The sequence below is a fragment of the Cricetulus griseus genome (genome assembly GCF_003668045.3).
Source record: "Cricetulus griseus strain 17A/GY chromosome 1 unlocalized genomic scaffold, alternate assembly CriGri-PICRH-1.0 chr1_1, whole genome shotgun sequence".
Classification (NCBI taxonomy): Eukaryota; Metazoa; Chordata; class Mammalia; order Rodentia; family Cricetidae; genus Cricetulus; species Cricetulus griseus.
The window spans coordinates 74,892,759-74,916,771 of record NW_023276807.1 but is presented as its reverse complement, the minus strand read 5'-3'; the positions used below and the strand labels follow the sequence as shown (position 1 = coordinate 74,916,771).

General features: G+C 39.0%; 1 protein-coding gene across 1 annotated transcript in view; it reads right to left on the bottom strand.

Moving 5' to 3' along the window:
• Positions 1 to 4,456: 4,456 nt before the first annotated feature.
• Positions 4,457 to 24,013, bottom strand: part of Shcbp1 (SHC binding and spindle associated 1) — a 31,638-nt gene continuing 12,081 nt past the window's right edge. Inside the window, exons 5-13 of the mRNA XM_027387891.2 lie at positions 21,108 to 21,200; positions 17,638 to 17,871; positions 17,368 to 17,536; positions 16,772 to 16,892; positions 13,088 to 13,219; positions 10,529 to 10,647; positions 7,453 to 7,539; positions 6,709 to 6,850; positions 4,457 to 4,891 (exon numbers count right to left, since the gene is read on the bottom strand). Of these exons, the coding sequence (XP_027243692.1) occupies positions 4,578 to 4,891; positions 6,709 to 6,850; positions 7,453 to 7,539; positions 10,529 to 10,647; positions 13,088 to 13,219; positions 16,772 to 16,892; positions 17,368 to 17,536; positions 17,638 to 17,871; positions 21,108 to 21,200 (1,411 nt within the window). The 3' untranslated portion in view covers positions 4,457 to 4,577. The remainder of the gene's footprint in view (positions 4,892 to 6,708; positions 6,851 to 7,452; positions 7,540 to 10,528; positions 10,648 to 13,087; positions 13,220 to 16,771; positions 16,893 to 17,367; positions 17,537 to 17,637; positions 17,872 to 21,107; positions 21,201 to 24,013) is intronic.

Sequence of the window (24,013 nt, the reverse complement as noted above, 5' to 3'; positions counted from 1 at the left end):
GGGGAGGGCACGAGGGGGCGGGAGAGGAGGCGGTGGGCAGAGGGTGAGGGGCCAGAGGGAGAAGAGCCAGGGAAAGGCTAGGAGGAAAGCGGAGAGAAACTGAGAAATGGGGGAAGGGAGTGAGGGAAGATTCAGGGGGAGGAGAGGAGGCAGGAGGAGGTGTGAAGAGTCAGTGTCAGTTCCCAGTGGGTCAGAAAATTGAGTTTAGGATAAGACAAATTATCCCCAAATGGGCATCAGTACATATTAGTCCAACATATCAACTATGAATGACAGTCAACCAGTTAGGAGTTGATTGGCAGAGCTAACTTCATCTCAAGAAAAAAAGTGCTGTAGAGCCCTTGAGGAACAAGAGCTCCCTGGGGGTAGAGGGAGGACCTCTGTGATCCCTTTACCTCCAGGTACATTTGAGGGTAAAATACAAGTGACCTTGCCTCAGCCCAGAGCATTCACCATCCCAGGAAGGGCAAGGGAGAAAAGCTGGCTCCTGTCTCTGTCTGACCACAGGGACCCTGGCTGCTCAGCCTCTGGGGAAAGGAGTGAAGCCAAGGCCTTTCCCACATCCCAAGAGAGGTGGCAGACTCCAGCCCACCACTCACTAGCTGCTGAGGCCTTGTCTGCAGTGAAGGCCCTCTGTCAATCCATCAGTGTTCCAGAGGGGAAAGGTGCAAACCTGCCACCAAACTCCTGTCACTTTTGACTTTGGAGGTGGAGTGAGGTCTTGGGAAGACAGGTCTTTAAGAACCCCTCCTCCCTCCAACCACAGTGACCAAGAAACAAAAGTAATCCTCTCAGGGAAGCGTGGGTAGCCCCACAGTTATTTGTCCTGGTCCTGGTTCAGTGGTGGGACCCTAACCCTAACCCTAACCCCAACCCCAGTACTGGAGAAATAGTCGTGTCCTACCGCCTGTAGGCAACAATAACTTGACTATCACACCGAGTGAAGCTTGAGAAAAAGACCTCAAAGCCTGCCCCCACAGTGACACACTTCCAACAGAAGGTGTGGCCCAGACTAGAGGTGTGCCCTCCAGCCTCGAGGTCTGGATTAAAGGCACTTGTCATCCAGTCTCCTACAAGACTACACTTCTTCCAGCAAGGCCACACCACCTAAGCATGCCACTTTCTGAGTTTATGGGAACCAAAGCCAAATAAATTCCAACTACCACACAGCTGTTGGACTCTCACAGTGTCCCAGCTTTCTCAGGAAGCTGAAGTTGCAGGGAGTGGACATGGAGGGAAGGTCTTGTTCTCCTTCCTGCTACTTACCACAGCCAGGCTGGATGTGTCCTTTGCAAGACCTATTGCTCTGCCTGCTCTGAATAGCTCCGAACTACAATGGACCCTGCACAGGAGCTCAGTTTACATTAGCTGTTAACATAGACCACATGCTGGGCCATGCAACATTCAGGAGAAAACTTGTGTGCATGTGAAAAAATGGTGGTAGGATAGAAGCCACGCCCTTGCACTGCACATGCTAGGCAGCACTCCACCTCTGAGATACATCCTTAATCCTGTTTGTTTTGAGGCAGGGACTGACTAAATTGTTCTCAACTCACTGTAGTCTATGCAAGCCTCCCACTAATAACCCTCCTTTCCCAGCCTCCTAAGGGGTGGGGATTACATATTCCTTCATTTGTTTATCTATATAGCTCTTGAGCCTGAGTCTTACTACATTGCTGAGGTTGACCCTGAATTTCTGGCCTCAAACAATTCTGCTACCTCACTTAGTCTCAAAAAACCGGACTACTACCGGCTCCAACCTACCTACATCTCTCAATTTCAAATCCTGTATCTCAGAATGTCAGTGCCAGGAGAGGAGTGAGAAGCAATTTTTATTCAAGCCCCTCTACCATGAAGGACACTGAGATTACAGACTGGCACACCCTTCGCTTTGGGCTTGGTATCTGGAACTGACTCCTCAAAGTGGCTCTACTTTGGGGCTTTAGAGATGGCTCAGAGGTTAAGACCACTTGCTACTCTTGAAGAGAAAACAAGTTTGGTTTCCAGCATCTAGATAGAGGGTCACCACTGCAAATAACTCTTTACAGGGTTTCTGCTATCCTCTTCTGGCCTCTACATGGTTCTACATGTGTGGGTGCATGTAAGTATATACAGGCAAACACACAAAAAAATAAGAACAAATCATATATATATATATATATATATATATATTCAAACTGGAACGTCAAGCCTGTGTCTGTATCTTTGTGAGTGAATGTGTTTAATGGTATGTGTATGAGTGTAGACCATTAGAACAACTCCCTTTTCCTCCCTTCGGTGGTGGCAAAGTGGCAAGAAAAACCAGCAACTGCTATTAATACATGTTACGTGTCTATATAACTGCCTTCTAAGTATTTGGTATTAAGCATACTTGATGGGGAAAGTACTTCTGTGTATGTTTATCTTATTGATTGTTAAAGTTCTGTTTGGCCAATGAGACAGACAGCAAGTTAGACAGGACTAGGAGTCAAAGAGGATTCTGGGAAATGTAGTAGATAAGTGGTGATCCAGGCAGGAAGTAACATAGCAAGGAGACTCATATTTAAGCAAGGAGAAACAGGAAGTGTCCATTTCCCCCTTGGCACCTCCTCCAGAGGTGCAATGTGAATCACTGGCAAGAGAGGGCATCAGCAGAAGGCATCCTCTATAAGTCTTATAAAATATATAGATTTATGATAATTAAGACTGAGCTAACAGATGAGAATCCTAGTCATTGGCCAAGCAGCATTTGAACCTAATACAAGTTTCTGTGTATTAATGTGGGCCCTAACTCAGGTGGGTGGCTGGCGTAAAGCATACACGTGGCGGTGGGGCTTGGCGGCTTTTGGCAGAAAGATTTATCGTAACATGTACTTATTACTGCTGCTATCAATTTTGGTTATGGAGAAAAACTATATGAAGACTCAAAACTAGTTAAATGCCAATATGTGATTGTTAATATGACAAGGGGCACAATGCTCAAAAGAGTATTATAAGCACATCATCCCCTTTAAAGCTCAGGGGACAACACTGAAGGACAAGAAGAAATGCTGAGTGCAAAGGAAAGGGCTGACATGATGATCAGCAATCATGGAACAGAAGACAGAGATGACTTTTGCTCCATAGTTATGGCAATGTTAAGTCTAGGGTAATGGTAATGGTGCTATTGACACTCTTTTAATACAAGAGGTGGAGTCAACTGACCCTCACCTAGGATTTTGCATACCTTTTCCTCCTGTCTTACAGCTCTGAGAGATCTTTGCAAAAGGGGTATTGCTAGAATATACAGGAAGTAGATTAACTGCAGGTGGAACTCCATAAAATAGCTTCTGTTCATGATGGGGTGGGACTGTGCAGTGATGTACCTCTTTTGGGTCACCTACACAACTGTTAGCTCCTTACTTGCATGGAATCATGACTTTGGTCAATTGTCAGTGCCCTATCTGGGGGTAGTAGAGATTTGTTCACATCTCCCCTTGAAAAGCAAGCAAAAATTAATGACACATATAACCTTTTAACTTATATGAGACACAAAAATAAGTATCTACTGATATTTTGATTAAGAAAAACAACCAGAAGGCTGAGAATTTTGATTGGTAGAGTGCTTGCCCAGCACACACAAAGCCCTTGGTTTAATCTCCAGAATCGCATAAAACAAGGAATAGTATTCAAAGTCAGTGGTCTTAGCATCTGGGAGGTAAAGGTGGGAGGATCAGAAGCTCATGGACATTATTGACTACACAGTTTTTAAACAAGCGGAGATACAAAAGATACTGTCTTAATAGAAAAGGTTGTGGAAGGGGGCAGGAAGTTTGAAGAGGGGAAGAGAATGATTAGAATACAATAATAAAAGCTTTCTTATTAGTCATTTATGTTCCATACTGGCTCTGAATAATTTGTTTCATACCTGTACCATGTTATTTAGTTGTTTTGATGACATTTCAATATAAAAATGTATCCCATCCAAGCTAGGTATGGTGGCATGTTTTAATTCCAGCACTCAGGAGGCAGAAGCAGGTGGATCACTAAGAGCCCGAGGCCAGCCTGGTCTATACAATGAGTTGCTGGACAGACATGGCTGGGTAGGGATCCTATCTCAAACAAGCAAAGGAACACTGTACACATGACATCTACTGCATGCTTGCTCTCACATTCTGTGTCTCCTTTCTCCTCCACTTTCAATGCTAAAGTGTATTTACAAGAAAAAAGTACTAACAAACTATATGGGAGAGCTGCGCATTTCAGAAAGCACACTTTTCTAGATACGAAATCTCCCACTATTTTCCTTTCTTTTTGTGAGGGAGGTGAGGAGGAATGCTGAGTATTGAACTAGGGGTATGGGCATTGGGCATGCTGGACTAATGCTCTACTACTGAGTTACATCTACAGCCATCTGTTATGTTTTTGTGGCTTTCATACAAAGTAATGCTTTCTATCTAATATATGTAATAGAAGTAAATACACAATTTACACAAGCTCAATCAAGCACATATTATATAATATACAACCATGAAGCAAATAAAGTAAACTACATAAGCAGCATGATTCTTAGGACATGTTCAAAATACAGTATTTTGTGAGCTATGGTTTCATTGTAGCTAGTAAAGAAATGTGCCAAAACTCCCTTTGCCATTCCACTTAAACTGGTTTCCCATGATTTCAATAAACATCTCCTGTGACATTATGTTGTCATCAGCTTGTATGATTCCAAGTTCACTCAATCGTTTCTTCATCCGGCCTTTTTGCATAGAAGTAGCAAGTAGTTCATTTATAATTTCACAATTCCCCTTAGCTTGTTCAGAAAAGTCAGCCGTGGAAGAAAGCTCCATTTTGTTGGCAACACACTGAAGCATTTCTTCCAGATCTAATCCTTCAGTGGCACCCGCCTCTCTATTTTTCTGAGTTGTGTTGCCTGTGGAAATAAATTATAACGAAGTTCAATATACAGTCTAAACCAACAAAGGGGTATTTCTAACACAATCTATTAGACTCAAGTATTTTCTGCCAAGAGTTCATAACAGGGTTTTACTATAAAGAATCTTTTGAGACAGGGTTTCTCTGTATTGTTTTGGAGCCTGTCCTGGAACTAGCTCTTGTAGACCAGGCTGGTCTTGAACTCACAGAGATCCGCCTGCCTCTGCCTCCCAAGTGCTAGGATTAAAGGCATGTGCCACTAACGCCTGGGTTTACTATAAAGAATCTTAATGAATCTTCTTGCAAAGTTTCATGACACTAACAGGGTCACTGATTTTAAACTTCATTTACCTTCTTCATCCTGGAATCTCAGTCACTGGACAGACATTTTCCTGTACATGTACTATCTGCCAAGCTCTGCATTGGGAGCTAGCATGCAAAGAATAATATAACAGTGCTACTTTTCTTAAATAACTCCCAATCTACCAGTTAATGGACTGTCCTCACTGTTCCCATCCTCAAGAAGGTACTCTCAGGATTATTAAACGACAAAAAGATTTTGCATTATCACTAAGCAATGCAATTAAGACTATGTAATTTTTTTCTAGCTGGTTGCTGAAGAGGAACTCAGAAACAGGAAGTAGATTCTTCCATCAGAGCTTTCAAGGTAAGATTCTATTCAACATACATCTCAATTTTACCTTGCTGTGTCCTGAGTGGAATAGGTCCTGAATGATGCCGAGAAGGCCTAGTCTTTAACCTGCCTCAGAATTTCCGTCACCACAGCAAAGTTTTATACTTCTTTATGCCTGATATTTAAAAAACAAATTTCCATTGTGTGTGCTCAACTTTCTTTACTGCCAGGAAAGGTGGTGGCTGGGAGGCAGTTACTTTCACCCATGAGAAGTAAAGGTAAACTCCAATAAAATCTTTTCCAGCTTTCATCCCTCACAAATACCTGCAGAAGCCACAGTGCTTTATACACTTACAAGGTGACAAAATAAGGGACTAATCCTGCACCACACCAGAGCTCTGAATGAACACATCAGAGAGTCAAATCTGGAAGTTTCTTTCACGTTTAGACTCTGCTTCTATATCTCTATAACCAAGCACATTCAATGTTTTTGTTTTGAAAAGTAATCTCTGACTCCATGTGGCTAAATATGACCTTGAGGCTTGATCCTTCTTCCCAAGTTGAACCTACAGTTCTGTGTATGTTACACAAGCACTCTACAAGTTGAGCTATATTGTCAGACCTCCAGAAAAAAAATTTTTTTTCTTTTGTTTTTTGAGGCAGGGTTTCTCCATGGCTTTTTGGAGGCTGTTCTGGAACTAGCTCTTGTAGACCAGGCTGGTCTAGAAATCTGAGAGATCTGCCTGCCTCTGCCTCCTGAGTGCTGGGATTAAAGGTGTGCGCCACCAACGCCTGGCCAAAAAAAAATTTTTTTTTTAAGATCTATCTATCTATCTATCTATCTATCTATCTATCTATCTATCTATCTATCTATCTATCTATCATTCTATCATGTACAGTGTCTTGCCTGCAGGCTAGAAGAGGGCACCAGATCTCATTACAGATGGTTGTGAGCCACCATGTGGTTGCTGGGAATTGAACTCAGGACCCCTGGAAGAACAGCCAGTGCTCTTAACCTCTGAGACATCTCTCCAGCCTCCCAGCCAAAAATTTTTAAGGAGGAAGAAAAACTAAAGTTGTCACCAGAACTTATTGCTAAAATACAGCAAATTAGTTCTAATTTTATATTCAATTAATAAGTACATTTAAATATTTTAATTAAATTACTAAATATAGCATACCAGCAGTTTCATCTTGGGCATTTTCCTGTAGATCACAGAAAATTGTAGGCTTCACCAAAACAACACCATAACCTTCGTTGTTATGTATGATGTTATTTATCATAGAAATTTTGGGAATATCATAATGCTCATCAAGGAAGTCCTGTGACATTGAAAACAATTGTGTTAAGGAACTGTCATATTAAACAAGTTTCATAAATTCTCTATCTTTCCCCACACTATTTAAAAAAATGGAAGTACAAATCTATGCTTGTTAGTAAGTTATAGCAGTGACTTCAAAGTAAGTGTTGCTGTCATTTGTGCAGATTTAAAGATAAAAGATTATTGGAAGATACTGGAACTCACTCTGTAGAGCAGGCTGGCTCGGAACTCAGAGATCCATCTACCTCTGCTTCCCTTGTGCTTGGATTAAAGGTGTGCTCCACAACCACCCAGCTATCAGAAGATTTTTAATCACTATTAGTGTTCTTAAAATTTATGTAATGTGGCCGTGGTGCACACCTTTAATCCCAGCACTGGGGAGGCAGATGCAGGTGGATCTCTGTGAGTTCAAGACCAGCCTGGTCTATAAGGGCTAGCTAGTTCCAGGACAGCCTCCAAAACCACTAAGAAACAAACAAACAAAATTTATGTAATGTTTATACTTTACCAAACAAAATAACAGAACACAACATGAAAAATATACATAACTTTTTAGGTGAAATTATTATAAGTTTTAGAAAAAATGTTTTGGCCAATACCTACCTTAATGAGGATCCCTTCCTTGCAGTGATGGATCTCGTTGTCAGTCAGGGTACACTTACTCCCAGGATATATTTCTATACCAGCACCCTATAAAATATGAAGTACCAGCTTTAAAAAGTAAAGAGTAGGGGCTTATCTTCCAGAGGACCCAGGTTTTAATTCTTAGCACCCATATGATGGCTCATGTAACATGAACAATAAAAACCCAGAGACAGATATTGGGGTTCAAGCTGAAAGATCAGAGTAGCAAAGCTGCCAGCCACTAGAGGGCTCTCACCTCTACCAATGCATCCTCGGATTGCATCTCCAAACTGTACCGCTCCCCACCAAGCCTCAGAATCCTAGACTCCTGCCTCTTCAATGTGACTGGAAACAAATTTGCCTAAGACTGACTCTGCTTCTTTTTTACCTACCTCTCTCCACCCAGCCATATCACTTCTGTCTCGACCTTCCTAGTGCTAGAATTAAAGGCGTGTCATCCCAGGTGCTGAGATCACCTTTGTGTGAGCAGATCTGTCTCCAGAGTACTGGAATTAAAGGTGTGTACCACCACTGCCTAGCCTCAGTGGCTTGTGGCTAGCTTTGCATTCTAAACCCTCAGGCAAGCTTTATTAAATCATAAATAATATATAACCACAGCTCATAACCATCTTTAAGTCCAGTTCCAGGGAATCTGACACCTTCTTCTGGCCTCCATGAGCATCAGGAATACATGTGGTGCAGACATACAAGAAGGCAAAACAGTCACATACATGAAAATAAAATAAATATTTAAAAAGACAGGATTATAAAGGTTTATTACTATCATTTCTTAGTCTTTCAGATGAGATAAATACAAAATATATTTTTTTGTTGTTGCTGGTTTTTTTTTATTTATTTATTATGTATACAGTGTTCTGCCTGCATATAACCCGGCACACCAGAAGAGGACACCATATTTCATAACAGATGGTTGTGAGCCACCATGTGGTTGCTGAGAATTGAACTCAGGAACTCTGGAAGAGCAGTCAATGCTCTTAACCTCTGAGCCATCTCTCCAGTCCCCTGTTGCTGTTTTTTTTTAGATCAGGCTAGCCTCAAACTCACAGAGATCCGCCTGCCTCTGCCTCCCAAGTGCTGGGATCAAAGGTGTGTGCCACCACTGCCTGACCCAAAATACACTGTTCTAAAGATAACTTTTATTAGCTCTTTCTTTTACATTTCTTTAGTGTGTGCGTGTCTGTGTACATGCCATGGTGTATTTGTGGAAATTCTCCCCTTCTATCATTTTGGTTCTCAGACCCAAATTCAGGCTTTCAGGCTTAGCAACAAGCACCTAAACCATGGAGTCATTTTACTGGCCTTTATTAGGCATTCCTAATCCATACTGCCACCAAGAAATATTGAGGCACCAAGCAATATTTCAATGATGAACTATTGATAACTAATCACTTTGAAAAATCACATTCATCGAACTGAAAAAATGGTTCCTTTACTAAAGTGCCTGCAACATAATCATGGAATGTTTGGATCCCAAACTTACACATAAACAACCAGTCACAACAGTGTGAACCTGTAACTCCAGTGCTGGGAGGACAGATAGGAGGATCACTGGATTTTATTGTCCAGCCAGACTGAGCTCCAGATAAAGTGAGAGAATTTACTTAAAATATGATCTAAAAGTGATTGAGAAAGAGACTCAATGTCAACCTCTGTCTTAAAAATGCACGAGTACATGAGCACATATACCCTTACACACACACACACACACTCACATGCACACCACACACACTACAGAGACAAACACTAGTATACACATAAAATCACACATAAACACATATTCACTTATAAAGATGTACATTACAAAGAGTAAAGAATGCCACACTTAATGCTTATTACACATTTTCATTTTAAACAAATTGATTTTCTGATTATGTCAATAAATTTATTGAACAATTTTGCTGAAAGATGTAGGTATCAAAAACGATCACTGTTTCAATAATTAGTTGGAGACAAGCATTTAAATAGGCAAGCCTGGGGGAGGGGGCTTATTCTCAGTGAAGCCATCACTAGCCCATGCACATACAGGCAGCAATAAATGAACAGAGGCTTTAGAAAAAGAGCACACAAGGCTGGGAGGGAAAGCACTAGAGAGTAAGGGAGGTGCACACATGTATTCATGCATGAAATTCTCAAGCACTTAGAGTAACAGCTTCAATTGTTAGAAAATTATTTATAAAGTTATGATCTGTTAAAAATATTCTAAGCCATGGGGCTGGAGAGATGGCTTAGAGGTTAAGAGCAGTGGCTGCTCTTCCAGAGGTCCTGAGTTCAATTCTCAGCAACCACATGGTGGCTCACAACCATTCGTTATGAGATCTGGTGCCCTCTTCTGGTGTGCAGATACACATGGAAGCAGAATGTTGTATACATAATAAATAAATAAAATCTAAAAAAAAAAAGTTCTAAGCCAGGCATTGGTGGCTCATGCCTTTAATCCCAGCACTCAAGTGGATCTCTGTGAGTTGAAGGCCAGCCTGGTCTAAGGAGCTGGAGTGCCAGGATAGGCTCCAAAGCTATACAGAGAAATCCTGTCTCAAAAAACAAAAACAAAAGAATTCTAAAATTATTTACGTGTGTATGTGTAGGTCTGTGTACTCATATATGTGTTCATATATGAGTACAAATACCAGAGTCCACAAAAAGAGTGTCAGATCCTCTAGAGTAGGAGTTTCAAATGGTTGTTAGTCTGCTGATATAGGTGCTGGGAACTGAACCTGGGTCCTCTCCAAGAGCAGTATATGCTCTTAACCACTGAGTCACCTCTCCTGTCCTACCAGGGTGTATTCTTAAGGGTCTATACTTCTTAAGGTTATCATAGGGAAAGTTAGGCAATCATTTTCCCTCCCAGTGCCTTGTTTATAAAATGCTATAGAGGTCTTATGATTAATGACTAACAGAATTTTAGATGACTAGGAGATTATTAATGTCTGAAGTTCCTTGAAGAAAGAACAGACTTACATCTTGGTATCTTACTTGTTTGAGTTATTTTAAACTTAGACACAATAACTACTTCTTTCCAAAGACAAAGCAATACCTTGGCACCGTAGACATCTGAGTTCTTCATGAAAAGCTCTGCTGATGTGCGCACTGTGACGCCTGTAGTTTCACATTGCAGTACACAGTTCTCCAGTGTGGTCTTGCCATGGTGAATGACTGTCAACAAAAAATATTCATTCAACTACTTTAAGTGATACATCAATATCAGAAACAGTTTACAGCTAATGTTAATGTTGTGATAACTATTTATAAAAATATCTTGACACAAAAAAGACTTTTGTTGCACTTTGCAGCCAAGTTAATGTGTTGCGATCATTTAAGACTGTGTACTTAACCAATACTGTTAATCTGCTGTTCTTAGTCATTGTGCTATTGCTGTATCATGAAATTAGAGAAATAAGAGAAAATCATTTAATCGGGGGCTTGCTTAACAGTTTTAGAGGATTAGTCCACTATCATCATGTGGGAAGCATGGCGACAGAGAATTTTAAATCCTGATCATCAGGCAGAAGGCAGGCAAAGAGTGAGACTCAGCCTGATGTGGACCTTAAAGTCCACTGCCAATAACACACCTTCTCCAGTAAGACCACTCCTCCTAGTCCTTCCCAACAGTCCACCAACTGGGAACCAAGCATTCAAACAGCCAATGGGGGCCATTCTCATTCAAATCACCACACTGGCCTTTAAGATAACAGTGTAATTAACTTTACTTGCCTTGAACTTCTCATGTAATCAGCTTTTACAACATGAGATAATGTATAGCTTTAAGTTATGTACTATTCCATGTCTCTGACCACATAATGTATGTGTTTATGTACATGTTATAGGTGATATTTGGCTGAAAGCAGCCAACAAGTTGACAGTAACCTTAAAACAAAATCCACCTAAAGTTTTCCAAACAACATGTGAATGAAAACACTACAAACGAGAGGCAGTGATGAAACAAAGCTTAAGTTCTAAGGACACTATGGTCTCTTAGTGGTTCCAAATGTCAACAATTAGTGCACATCTTGTCCTAGAGCCCACAGGCTTCCTGCTGAGATGAGTAAACTCAAAATCACCGTGTTAATGCTAATGTAGATTAATTAATGTAGATTATTCCTTTACACATTGATAATAAAGATTTGCTTTTCCAGTGCCTACTCTCAATAATCAAGCACATGTGTCATGAGATCAAGAAGAAAACCAGAAAGAGGTCATATAGGTGTAAGGATGACATGATTTTTATTCAATAAGTATTAGGATAACACGACTGGATGTTCCCACAGGGGAAAACTAGAAAGTTTATGATGAAGGTTAAGATGGCTGATGTGTCCAAAATGGAATGGAAAGGGAGAAAGTTTGTACAAACTGTGAGGGTTTAGATCATAATCATATAATAGGACATTTTTCAGAGTAACATTTAAGTTTTCTTACAAATGTTACAAATTCAAATTATGAAGCAGTACCTACTTTGAGTTATTTTCTAAAGACTAAAGCCAATATTTATAATACTAAACAGCTGGCTCAGTGGGTAAAGCACTTGCCCAGCATGAAGACCTAGCCAGGTACAGTAATGCACACAGGCAATCCCAGTGATCCTATGAGATGAGAGGTAGATGCAGGAGAATCCCCAGAAGATTCCAAGCCAGCTACCCTGACATAAACAGCAGTTAACAACAAAGAGACCCTGCCTCTAACAAGGTGGAAAATGATGACTGACACACAAGGTTGGTTTCTGACTGTTGCCCCACCCCCCTATCCAGCCACAGAATGGTAGGTGTCTACACACACACACACACACACACACACACACACACACACACACTGAAACTAAGAAACAAAAAAGTACATATTCATTACAAAAATGTATATAATAGTCTTTTATTATTATTGTATCAATGAACAGCTTTGCTGGGTACCTTGGGAAAAAAAAAAAGGACCTTGAAAACAAGTGGATACATAGCCTGTAAAACAAATACTACACCAATATCTTGGTCTTTTCTCACACACAACTCTAGTATCTATAAACTCAGAAAAGCATGGTATCTGATAAAATCTCCTTAGAAATGTTACAATGTAGAGAGGCATAAAGGAAAAGGAATTGCATGTAGAAAGGGCACATGTACTAGCAAGGAAGAGTACAGAGGCAGCATGTTCACTCTTATAAGAACATACTGTCAGGGGAACTGATCTGCTCCGTTCCTGAGTTCAGAGCCCAGGAATCTAATTACTTACTACTAGGAAGAATGCCCAAAGGGTTCCATCACTTGAGCACTGCTACACTAGTTTAGGTGGAGTGAGACATGCCTACAAACCTAGGGCTCAGCAGGCAGAGGCAGGGGTGCCTTTTGTCATGATGGCTAGGTTCAGAGTGATAGTCTGTCTCAAAAACCAAACCAAACCACCACAACAAAACACTAGTAGAAAAGAAACAAATACGTTTTCAAGAATAAGCTGAGCTATTTTTCACTATGAGGGCTTGTAAATGAGTTGCACATAAAGTATTCACCAGCCCTCTATACATCCAAGTGGCATGAAATTTTATCTTCCATGAAAAGTCAACTTATCTCTCAAAGCTCAAAACAAATAATACACCCAACATCCAGATACTTACTTAAGATTCCTTCTACAGAATCATGCTGAATAAATTTTATGCTTGAGATTTTAACATCCATACCCGTGCAATCCACAAAAGTATCTCCTTTGCCCTTCTTTTCTATGACAATATCATCTGGTAGACCATATCCTAAGGAAGAGAGTAAAACACTTGAGAAAAGTGAAGAGCACTGTTTACATACAAAAAGATTAAGATGATCTACATGTCTAAGAGCCGATGAATGGACAATGAGAACCAAACACTTATGTAAATGGAATTCCATACCGCCATAAGAAAGGAATGGATGACATTTTCAGGAAAATAAATGGAACTGTTAAGTATTAAACTGAGTAACCTAGGCCCAGAAAGAGAAACCCATATTTTCTTTCTTGCATAGTTTCAAAATTTAGATTTTTTTTTTAAATTAAAATTTAATTATTTACAGAGGCAAGAAATACGCCATGCGCAGAGGAAGCACTAAGGAAGGAGGTAGTGAACAGGAACATGAAGGTGAGGGACCTAGGTTTGGTCAGAGATATGGGGGTACTGGGAAGATGGGAAAAAGGGCAACAAAACCAAGGAAGCATGAAAAAGCCATATAGAAACAGTACATTATGAAGTAAAACAAAAACAAAAACAAAAAAAAACTTAAAGAATTTAAATTAGCCAGGTAGTGGCGGCTCACACCTTTGATCCCAGCACTTGGGAGGCAGATGCAGGAGGATCTCAGTGAGCTGGAGGCCATCCTGGTCTACAAAGAGAGTTCCAGGACAGCCAGAGCTGCTACAAAGAGAAACCCTGTCTCAAAAACCCCTAAATGCCCCAAACCAAAAAGAATTTAAATTAAAGAAAGTTTGAAATGGAAGTACCCTCATGTATGGATAATGATGCCACAGAAGTCATGAGATTTTAGACAAGAGTCCAATACCAGATGTGGTATACTGCCCTGTGACTTGTTGGCCAGAAACATCTCAGAAGTCTAAAAAAAGAACATAGGCTATTGTCATTGCTCTTGGTCACCCACCAGAACTTGAGGGTCACACACTTTTGTTATAGGATACACAGAAAACGAGATGGAACCCTGCAGGAGACTCCCTCTCTGCTGGCCAGGGTTCACAGTACCAGAAAGAGCCATCCAGGGTGCTAAGGGAAAAATCTTATCAACTGTCTCACCCAACTGTAGGACACGAATGTGATAACACACACATACCTGCCAGACAAAATATGCTCACTGATACAGTGGTAGCATGACTCTTTTGCTAACAGCTAACTGTGGGGCCTGCTCTGCCAGATAGATTACATACTTAGTACTAGAAACCTAGTCCAAAGGAAGAGCGTACCACCCCTGTCTCCATAAATGATCATGCTGTCAAACTGCTTTCTAAACATGATGCTACCCTTCACAGAGAGGGAGACACACATCTGGTCAAAGTGCTGAGAACACGTGACAGCAAAGTGACATATCAACCTCCACTGCAACAGCTGCCATCCAAGGCTCAGGAAACATCACACGCGTCAGGGCATTAAATGATTGAAGAATCAGAAGATTGGAAAGAGTGTCATGAACTGCTGTCATCCACACATGGCATGGTCTCTGCAGACATGAACAAACAGCATTTTTGGATCTCTATACAAGACTGAGCTCTTCAGCTTTCCATCAAGGGTAGATGAGGTGTTCATGAAACCTCATTCCTTCCTGAGGAGTTAGTGACTGGTAATGGTTGCTGGAGAGAAGGGGTTATCATTTTCTGTAATGGTGTAGTCTTTAGGGTACTACGTTAAAAAAAAGGAGTGGTTCATATGGAAAAGAAGCGAGATGATAGAAGGTAATGAGAGGGCGAATAAAATCATAGCATGGAGTATATTTATATGAAATTGTAAAATGAGAAGGAAAATAAATAAGCAACATTTTTTTTTAAGTTTTAAAAATAGTTCTAATAAACTTAAAGCAACAATGAGTTAAAAACAACAACAAAAAAGTATCACCATTTACCAACAACAGTATGGTACTGGTGGATAAAACCCATGCAGCTAAAACCACTTGATTTTTGATAAGGATGCCAAAAATATTCATTGTAGAAAAGACAGGTTTTTTTTTTTTTTTTTTTTGTAACAAAGTGTGCTTAGAAAAACATATATGCATGTTGAAGAATGAAACTAGACGCTTACCCCTCATCCTGGTTGGAAAAAAAAAATCCTAAATGGATTAAAGATCTAAACATAAGGCCTAAAACTCTGAAAGTGTTAAAGGAATAACAGGGAATACTTTAAGAACTATGCATAGGTAATGATTCCATGTATTCAAGGAAATAAGACCAACAAACAATAACTTTGCCCTCATGAAATTAAAAAGCTTCTACTCGGCAAAGGGTCTGGTTAATTGAGGGAAAATGTACCCTTTAAAAAGGGAGAAAATATTTCCCAGATATACATTCAAAAGATGGTTAATATATAGGATATTAAAAAAGAAACTCAAAATACTAAAACAAAACAAGCAACCCAATGATACAGTAGGCCATGAAATTGAATAGAGAATGGTCAAAGAAGAGGTGAAAATGGCCAATAAATATCTTTAATGTATTTCACATTCTTAGCTATTAGGGAAATGCAAATTAAAACAATCCTGAGATTTCATCTCACCATAGTCAGAACAACCATCATTAAGAAAATGAATGACAAGTGCTGGTGAAGATGTGGAAAAAGAGAAAATCCCCCCCTCCACAGTGCTGAGATTAAAGGCATGTGCCACCACTGCCCGGCTGAAAGAGAAATTCTTATTCATTATTAGTGGGAATATAATATGGACTATGGAAAACAGTGTGGAAGTTTCTCAAGATGCTAAAAATACAACTTACATATGACCCTGCTATACCTCTCCTGGACATACACTCGAAGAACTCTTTAAATCTACTAAAGAGACACTTGTTCATCCATATTTACTGCTGTTCCATTCATAATATATATATAAAAAAGAGACTAGCTATCCACCAAATGATAATGGATAATGAAATTGTGGTACACATACACATTACACATATTGTGGTACTTATGTACAAATCATTTCTAAAAAAGAAGGTAAGAAATTCACAGGCAAATGGAAGCAGAAATATTAAATGAGGGAATCCAGATTCAGAAAGATAAACACCTCATTTTCTCTCTTATATGTGTATCTTAGTTTCTAATTTTATGTATTTGTATTTAGATGAGAGGTGATATATGTATATGTCAGGAAGGGAGGGGTACAAGAAATAATAAAACACATGTGATATGTAAGCAAAAGGGGACACTGGGGACTAAAGGTTAAAACAGGGACAGGGAAGCAAGGAGATAGTGACAGGCAGAGGTTGTAGTGTGGGTAAACTAAAACTAAACATATATGAAAACGTCATAAGGAAACTTGCTACTTTGTAAGATAAGTAACAAATAAATTCACACACACACACACACACACACACACACACACACACACACACACTTTTTGTTCTAGAAATAGACTTCTTTTCTATAAACTAACAATCTTCTGGAACCTATACTTGTCACTAATAGTCTTTTTTTAAAATGTTAATTTCTTATACAATGTAAATATCCTTAAGGTGTCAATGCACTTGAAATCAGATGGGTTGAATCATGAAGTTAATGAAATCATTAATTTATTGCTTACTTATTATGAATCAAAGTTTGGTTATGATATTCCATACTCACCTTCCAACTCAATGGAGTCAGCTATGGAGCAGGTACCATGAACCACATAATGGCCAGGGCAAATAATGACAGTGTCACCCTCATGACAGGCATTTACAGCAGATAACAGATCACTATGGAACTAGAAAGCAACATATTATAAATATACATCTCCCAAAGCCACTTAGGTATTACTTCAATCACCTTTATGTATCATGTGAAAATCAATCCAAGCTTCGTTTTTATTCATCTTTTTAATAGTGCATTTAGCCCAGTATGAACTTGTGCATTGCTTTCACTGAAAAAGAACAGTGCTCTTACTATTTGGACCTCACAGAAAACCAACTCCAGAAACCTCCTGTACACACATTGTAGAATTGATGACAATTTGGAGTTAATCAAACACATTCCCTTGCTGGGCAGTGGTGGTGCACGCCTTTAATTCCAGCACTTGGGAGGCAGAGGCAGGAGGATCTCTGTGAGTTTGAGGCTAGCCTGGTCTACAAGAGCGAGTTCCAGGACATCCTCCAAAGTCACAGAGAAACCCTGTCTTGAAAAGCCAAAGCAAACAAACAAACAAAATAAAAGCAGTCGCTTAGAGCAATAATTACTTTTACCTGAATTTCTGTTTCTTCTTTGCAAGGCTCCTCAGAAAACCTGTCCCTAAACAGAGACCGAAGTAGACCTGTCTTCATGGTGGAGGAGACTACATGGGTCACCTTCTGGCTGTTCTCACGAGGGCCCTTGGCTTGGATATTAGAGTTCTTCTGATAACCAAAAACATATCTTAAAAAAAGAAAGTAAACAAAAAAAACTAAGAACCATCAGTTCTCACTAAGATAGCTAGTAAGCTATGTTAAATAATTAAGAACAACAAGAACACATACCTCAACAAAGGATTCTCAATGAGTTTTAGCTTCTGTTTCAACTGTTCAATCTCTGAATACAAATTTAACCCTTCCACCATGGAGATATTTTCTTGCTCAGAATCAGAATGACAATCTGACAAACTACTTCTCAGATTTAAAAATTTCCTGTAACTCTCTTCACATTGAGACAACAGATTGTGGTAGTCAACAATAAGTCCTGAGGGAACTCGATCTTCAAGTATATCGTAATACCTGAAAGTTTAAAAGTAAATTGAAAATCCATTTTCTTTTCTAGAACATTTTCCTATCATTAAGATTTGAGTTAGTCCCCAAAGACTTTAGATTATTTTACCATTATTTTTAGCACTCTCTTTGTCTGCAAGCCACCATTCCAGGGTCAATTCTTACCTTTCTGTTTCTCCCACTACCCATCAGCGATCTGCAAACATACAAACTTTGTTCTTGATCTGTTGGCCTGTGATTGAGCCACCTTTGCTGAGTAAATCTATTTCCTTTCCCTGGCCTTTAATTAGCCTTTACACCACCGTCATCTGCAAATCCATAATCCTAATCATAGACCTGTGTTCATGAACCCTCAACATTTGTAAGCCTCCTTTCTTAGACTAGCTATAGACCTGCAGTTTAGGAGCTACCTTTCCCTGGTTCAATTAAACAGATCAGCTACCTGTTACATCTGGCTTTGTTCTAGGGACACATGTCCTGCATTGGCCTAATCTAAAGAAGGCCAGATTTGCACATCAGTCATAAAACCAAAGAAACAAGTCAACATGCCCAGGTCAAATTGTAAAAACAAAAACAGTATGAAAGGCCAAAATAGCATGAATCCTATCAAACCACTAGTCCTATAGAAGTGTTCTCTTGTGAGAACACCCTAGATGAACCTCAGGTCCCAGACTTTAAAAGAACCAAAAACTTTATCAAAAACTTTAAATACATAAACACTTCATTGATCTCTGAGAGGACAATAATAAAAACTTGGGTGATGCACAAGAAACTCAAATACACAGCTGAATAAAGATAATTTGAAATTTGAACACTTAATTCAATAAAAAGAAACACTTAAAAGAATACAAGACAAAATGAAGATGGAATGAAAAAACTCCAGATTTCAATTGGAGAACTCGGGAAAGTCTCACAAGTAAAATGAATCAAGCAGAAGGTAGAATATCAAGTCTCTAAGATACAGCAGAGGTTCTACAAAAAAGAAAAAAAAGCTAAGAAATTATTATTTTAGTTAAAGGCTAAAAAAAAAAAATACCCAGAAATGTGAGATACCATCAAATCTTGAAATTATAGGCACTGAAGTAGGGGGAAGAATTCAAAGGCAATGCCATGGACCAGATCTTTAACAACATCATAGAAGAAAAGTTCCCCAAGCTAAGGAAAGACATACTCATAGATAGAAAGCACAAAGAACACCAATTACTCAAAACTGTAAAGTTAAACACTCACATCATATCATAGCCAAAACATATACAGGACAAAGAAAAAAATATTAAAAGCTAGAAGGAAGAAGACACAAGTTACATATAAATGAAAGCCCACCAGAGTAACAGCTGATTTCTCAATGGAATCTCTGAAAGCCAGAAGAGCCAAGAACAATTACAAACTCAGACTATTGTACCCAGAAAAAAAAAAATTCTGACATAGTTGAATGATTAAAAAACAAAACAAAAAACATTCCTTGACTCAAAATGCCAAAAATTCAAATACAAAATAAAAAACCTTAACAAATACAGAAAAATTAAAATTCCATGTTGCATATCTGAATATTTAAATATAAGATTGTCACAAATAAAACTCTAGAAAGTGTATAAAATCATAGAAGTTAAACAACTTATTACTGAATGGGTCAAACACATAAAATATTCATGAAGCTAAATAAAAACAGAAGAGAAGCACAACAAATATTAGAAGACAATAGAAAGTGTGGATTTGGTATTCTTTAGTTAACCCATATGCATCTAAAGATAATCTGCAAATCCACTTTCCAAACAAAAAACCAGGGACCATCACTGACCAATGTATCAGATTAAGCTATGAAGACCAGGTTCAAATTTTAAAAGAAGTCTCTTAACATTTCTGCAAACATGTTAATTTACACATTTTTTATTATACTGATACTTCAAAGTTTGAAAATAATACACCAACTGTCATATTTCAGGTCCCTACATTTTGGTATAGTTTATTTTGAATTAGAAAGGAAAAACACACATAGTATAAAATCAAAGCAATGTGGTTTGATTATTTTTAAATGTTGCCTGCTGACAGCTCTACCATCTGCTAACATTTCCAACATACCATTCTTTTCCCATCAAGTGTCACAGTTCCTTCTCCATAACAAAAAAAAAACTCTATTAGGTCTCAGATTTTCCAGTGAAATATACAATATCATATTAACTAATCATTGTTAGCACATGCAAGACTGTCAAATCAGAATGTATTTTTTTATCCAGGTAAAGATCGAATATGCCAGATACATATGATATTACCTATAATTAAACTTCACATCTTTAAAAATTAACCATTGCAGCTTAAGAGCAACCAGAACTTAGAAAATATTCAGTCTCATAACAATATTCAGGGTTCTTAACGTACTATCTCAGTTGAATATTATTCAGTGAACTGAATACACAGGAATAAGGGTCCCAAATGTATAGGTGTCGAGGGGGGAGGAATGAGAAATACAAAAGACAGACTGCTGGGACCAGGAGGACTTTCATAAGCTGATGACTTATTCCAAGCAAGTTTATTAAAAAGCAGAGCATCTTATATACTGCTTACGAAGGGCCAAATGGCCAAGGTCAGCAGAGAGCTAAATCAGATGATGTTGGCAAAGAAAACAGAGAAATCCTCATACACGACCTTAGGACTGATAACCACAGCCCTTAAGAGGGGAAAGCCAGGTTTCCAGGAGCCAAAACTGTAACTCCTTCAAGGCCCTGGCATCAGCCCTACACTGGGATCTTGCCAAGTTTACCCCTGGGTAAGGACAAAGAACTAGTATTCCCTATTCCCTTTTTCTTTTCATTGGGACATCCGAGGAAGCCTTGAATTGGCCTGGATCCCAAAAATTCAGATTCACAAGCTTTTAACCTACATATTCTTAAAATTCTACTTTTAAATTAAATTTAGTTCATAAATAGAGCCAGGCATAGTGGAACAGGCCTATTATCACAATACTAGTGAGAATGAGGTAGGACAATCACAAATTCAAAGCCAAGCTGGTCTAGAGTCTATCTCAAAACAAAACAGAATACAAGTGTGTGTGTGTGCGCGCGCGCGTGCGCAAGCACACACACACACACACATTCTCTCTCTCTCTCTCTCTCTCTCTCTCTCTCTCTCTCTCTCTCTCTCTCTCTGTTTCTCCCCACAAGGTTTCTTTAATAACTTGTCATGACTGCACTATCTGTACATCAGAAGCTCCTGTGTGTTTATCTACCACATCAGTAATAAATACTTACAATCTCAATCGAGGTTCAACACATCTGACAAAATAATCGTACTCATCCTCCTCTTCTTCATCCCAACTCCTCCAAATGTTTTTATAGAAAAACCTGAAAAGAAGCTTAATATCAAATTCAACTGCTGGCTCAAAAGGTGGGTGTTGTGGTTTGAATATGAGATGTCCCCCATAGGCTCATGTGAGTGAACACTTGGTCTCCAGCAGGTGGCAATGTTTGGGAAAGTTCAGAAATGTTTAGGGGATGGACTCTTGCTGAAATAAACACTGGGCACGAGGCTTTAAGGTTTTAACATGGCTGTACTCACAGACATTTCTCTGCTTCCATTCTACCTATACAAGGTTTGGGGATGGCATCACACTGCTGCCACCTTTGTTATTATGATGGTCTAGATCCCTCCCTGTAGCAGTAAGCTAAAAGAAACCCTTTCTTTTGTTGCTTTTGTTGGGGTATTGTATCATAACAATAGGATATAAAATTTGAGTTTTATACATCTTAAAGGTTTTTATGTTTTTACAGCCAGAATTCTGGAGAGGTAAGAGATAAAGAGGAAATCAAAGCAGTCCTACCAACCAACAAATCAAGCACAGGTTATTTTCTAAGATATGTCAATGTTGGGTATTTGCTAAAGTTGACACTCATGAGCCATAAAATAAAGACCCTCAAAGAAGTAAGTTATCTACAATACTGTAATACTGTTGTTAGGGTGAACTGCTTTTTTTTTTTTTTTTTTTTGAGATAGGGTTTCTTTGTGTAGCTTTGGAGCCTATCCTGGCACTGGATCTGGAGACCAGGCTGGCCTCGAACTCACAGAAATCTGCCTGCCTCTGCCTCTGTCTCCCGAGTGCTGGGATTAAAGGCGTGTGCCACCAACGCCCAGCCTGTTTTTGTTTTTTTAAGTGGGGCTAGTTTTTGTCTGTTTAGTTTTTTGAGACAGAATTATATACTGCATTCCAAGCTGGCTTTGAACCCCTAATCCTCCTGTCTTGTGAGTGCTGAGATTACAGGTGTGTGTCACCAGCAGTCCTGGCAAGCCTTCCATTGCATCACAACTATCTATTGACCATCAGTAACTAGACAGATGGCAGTGTCATTTGTTTAGGTAGCAAAGAAAGAAATTGGGGTTTAAATAAAAATTGTTTTAAATGTATTCCAGGTGAGATGCTGATTTGGCAACCAAATGAGTGGGCAGATCAATGTAGCTTTTTCTTCTCCCAGAGACAAGGGATAAGATATAACAACAGATATAAATCTAGGACTTACTGGTAAGATTTATTGGTTTATTAAAGCAGTGAATGAGATGATGCAGGGACTTATATAGAGCATTAGATCCCAACCATGGCTACACATGAGACTCCCCTGGTACACTTTCAACACTTATATTTCCTAGTTGTGTGGTGATGTATACCTTTAGTCTCAGTACTTGGGAGGCAAAAGCAAGTAGATCTCTTTTTTGAAGCCAGCCTGGTCTACAGATTAAGTTCCAGGTCAGCAAGGGTTATATAGTGAGTCCATCTCAAAAACAAAACAAAACAACAACAACAAAACTTAATCTAAATCAATAAATCAGAATCTCAGAGGGGAGAAAAACACCTATATTTTCTTTAAAACTCCCCAGACATTTTAACATATTATGGAAAAATTTCAAACATATATGATAAAAGAAAACACAGACAACATGAATAGCAGCTTCAAAAATTATCAATTCACAGGTAATTCTTTTCCATCTCTACCCAACTCATTTATTTTTAAACACATCTCAGACATACTATGCACTCATATTTAGCATGTATCTTTAAAGCACTTCTGCAAACTTTAAATACCTTACATGCAAACTCCCAATACTCTTTCCAATTCCCTTGTAGTATGTTGGTCAAATGCCTCCCACTGTCTCCACCTGGTAAATAAACTTCATGTCTTCCTCAATTATCTATACCAACATAGTACCACATACTTATGTATGACTCACTATACATCTCTTCCAAAGTTTACTTTCTTTTTGCCATTTTTTAATTGAGCTATACATTTCCCCCCACTCCCCTTCCATCCCTCCCCCTGCCAATTTACAATGCTCCCAATTTACAGAGTTTGCTCTTTCAAAGCAGAAACCTAGGAGCCTCGGCCTCCCACAGGACTCAAACATCACCTTCCTGGATGCTCAAGTTCCAGCCACTCTACTTCTCCATTTCCACCCTGTCCTATTAATGTCCCCACTCTAGTGCAAGCACTCATGCTCGGCTCTCCTCTTCACTAACCTTCTTATTCCATCTCCCTGCTTTTGTTTTACAAAAAGAAGCCTAAATGAACTTTTTTTAAAACACAAAGCTGATCAAATTTTCCAAATAGTAAATACTCTTCAGTGCTCACTCCACTGTTCTTTTATAGAATCAATTAACTGACTGATAAAGCTCTGTACGTTCTGACCTCTACAAAAACATCCACTCTGGCATCTCCTAGGACTGTGTTCTGATTGTATTGGCCTTTCAATATCTCAATCCCACTGACATCCTGCACCTGTCTTCCTTGCCTAGTTAACCTTCCAGATTCAAGTTCATATATCACTTTTCCAAGAAACAACCATGGAACACCATAATTCTAATTTAGCAATCACTGCATTTCCAGTCACACACACACACACACACACACACACACACACACACACACACATATACACACACACACACAGGTGCTTATTACTTTTTTTTTTTTTTTTTTTGGTCTTGTTTTGATAAGGGCAATCTGTTCATAGTGAGTCTGAGTGTTAGGGAACTCAGTAAAATCAGTTTATCCCAATAAAGGTTTAGAAAGTACAGAGTACATTTTAGACTGAAACATTGAACAATATGGCTGATATCACATCATCTAATCTTCCAGTTCCTAGAAGGATATGCACCTAATTTTATTAT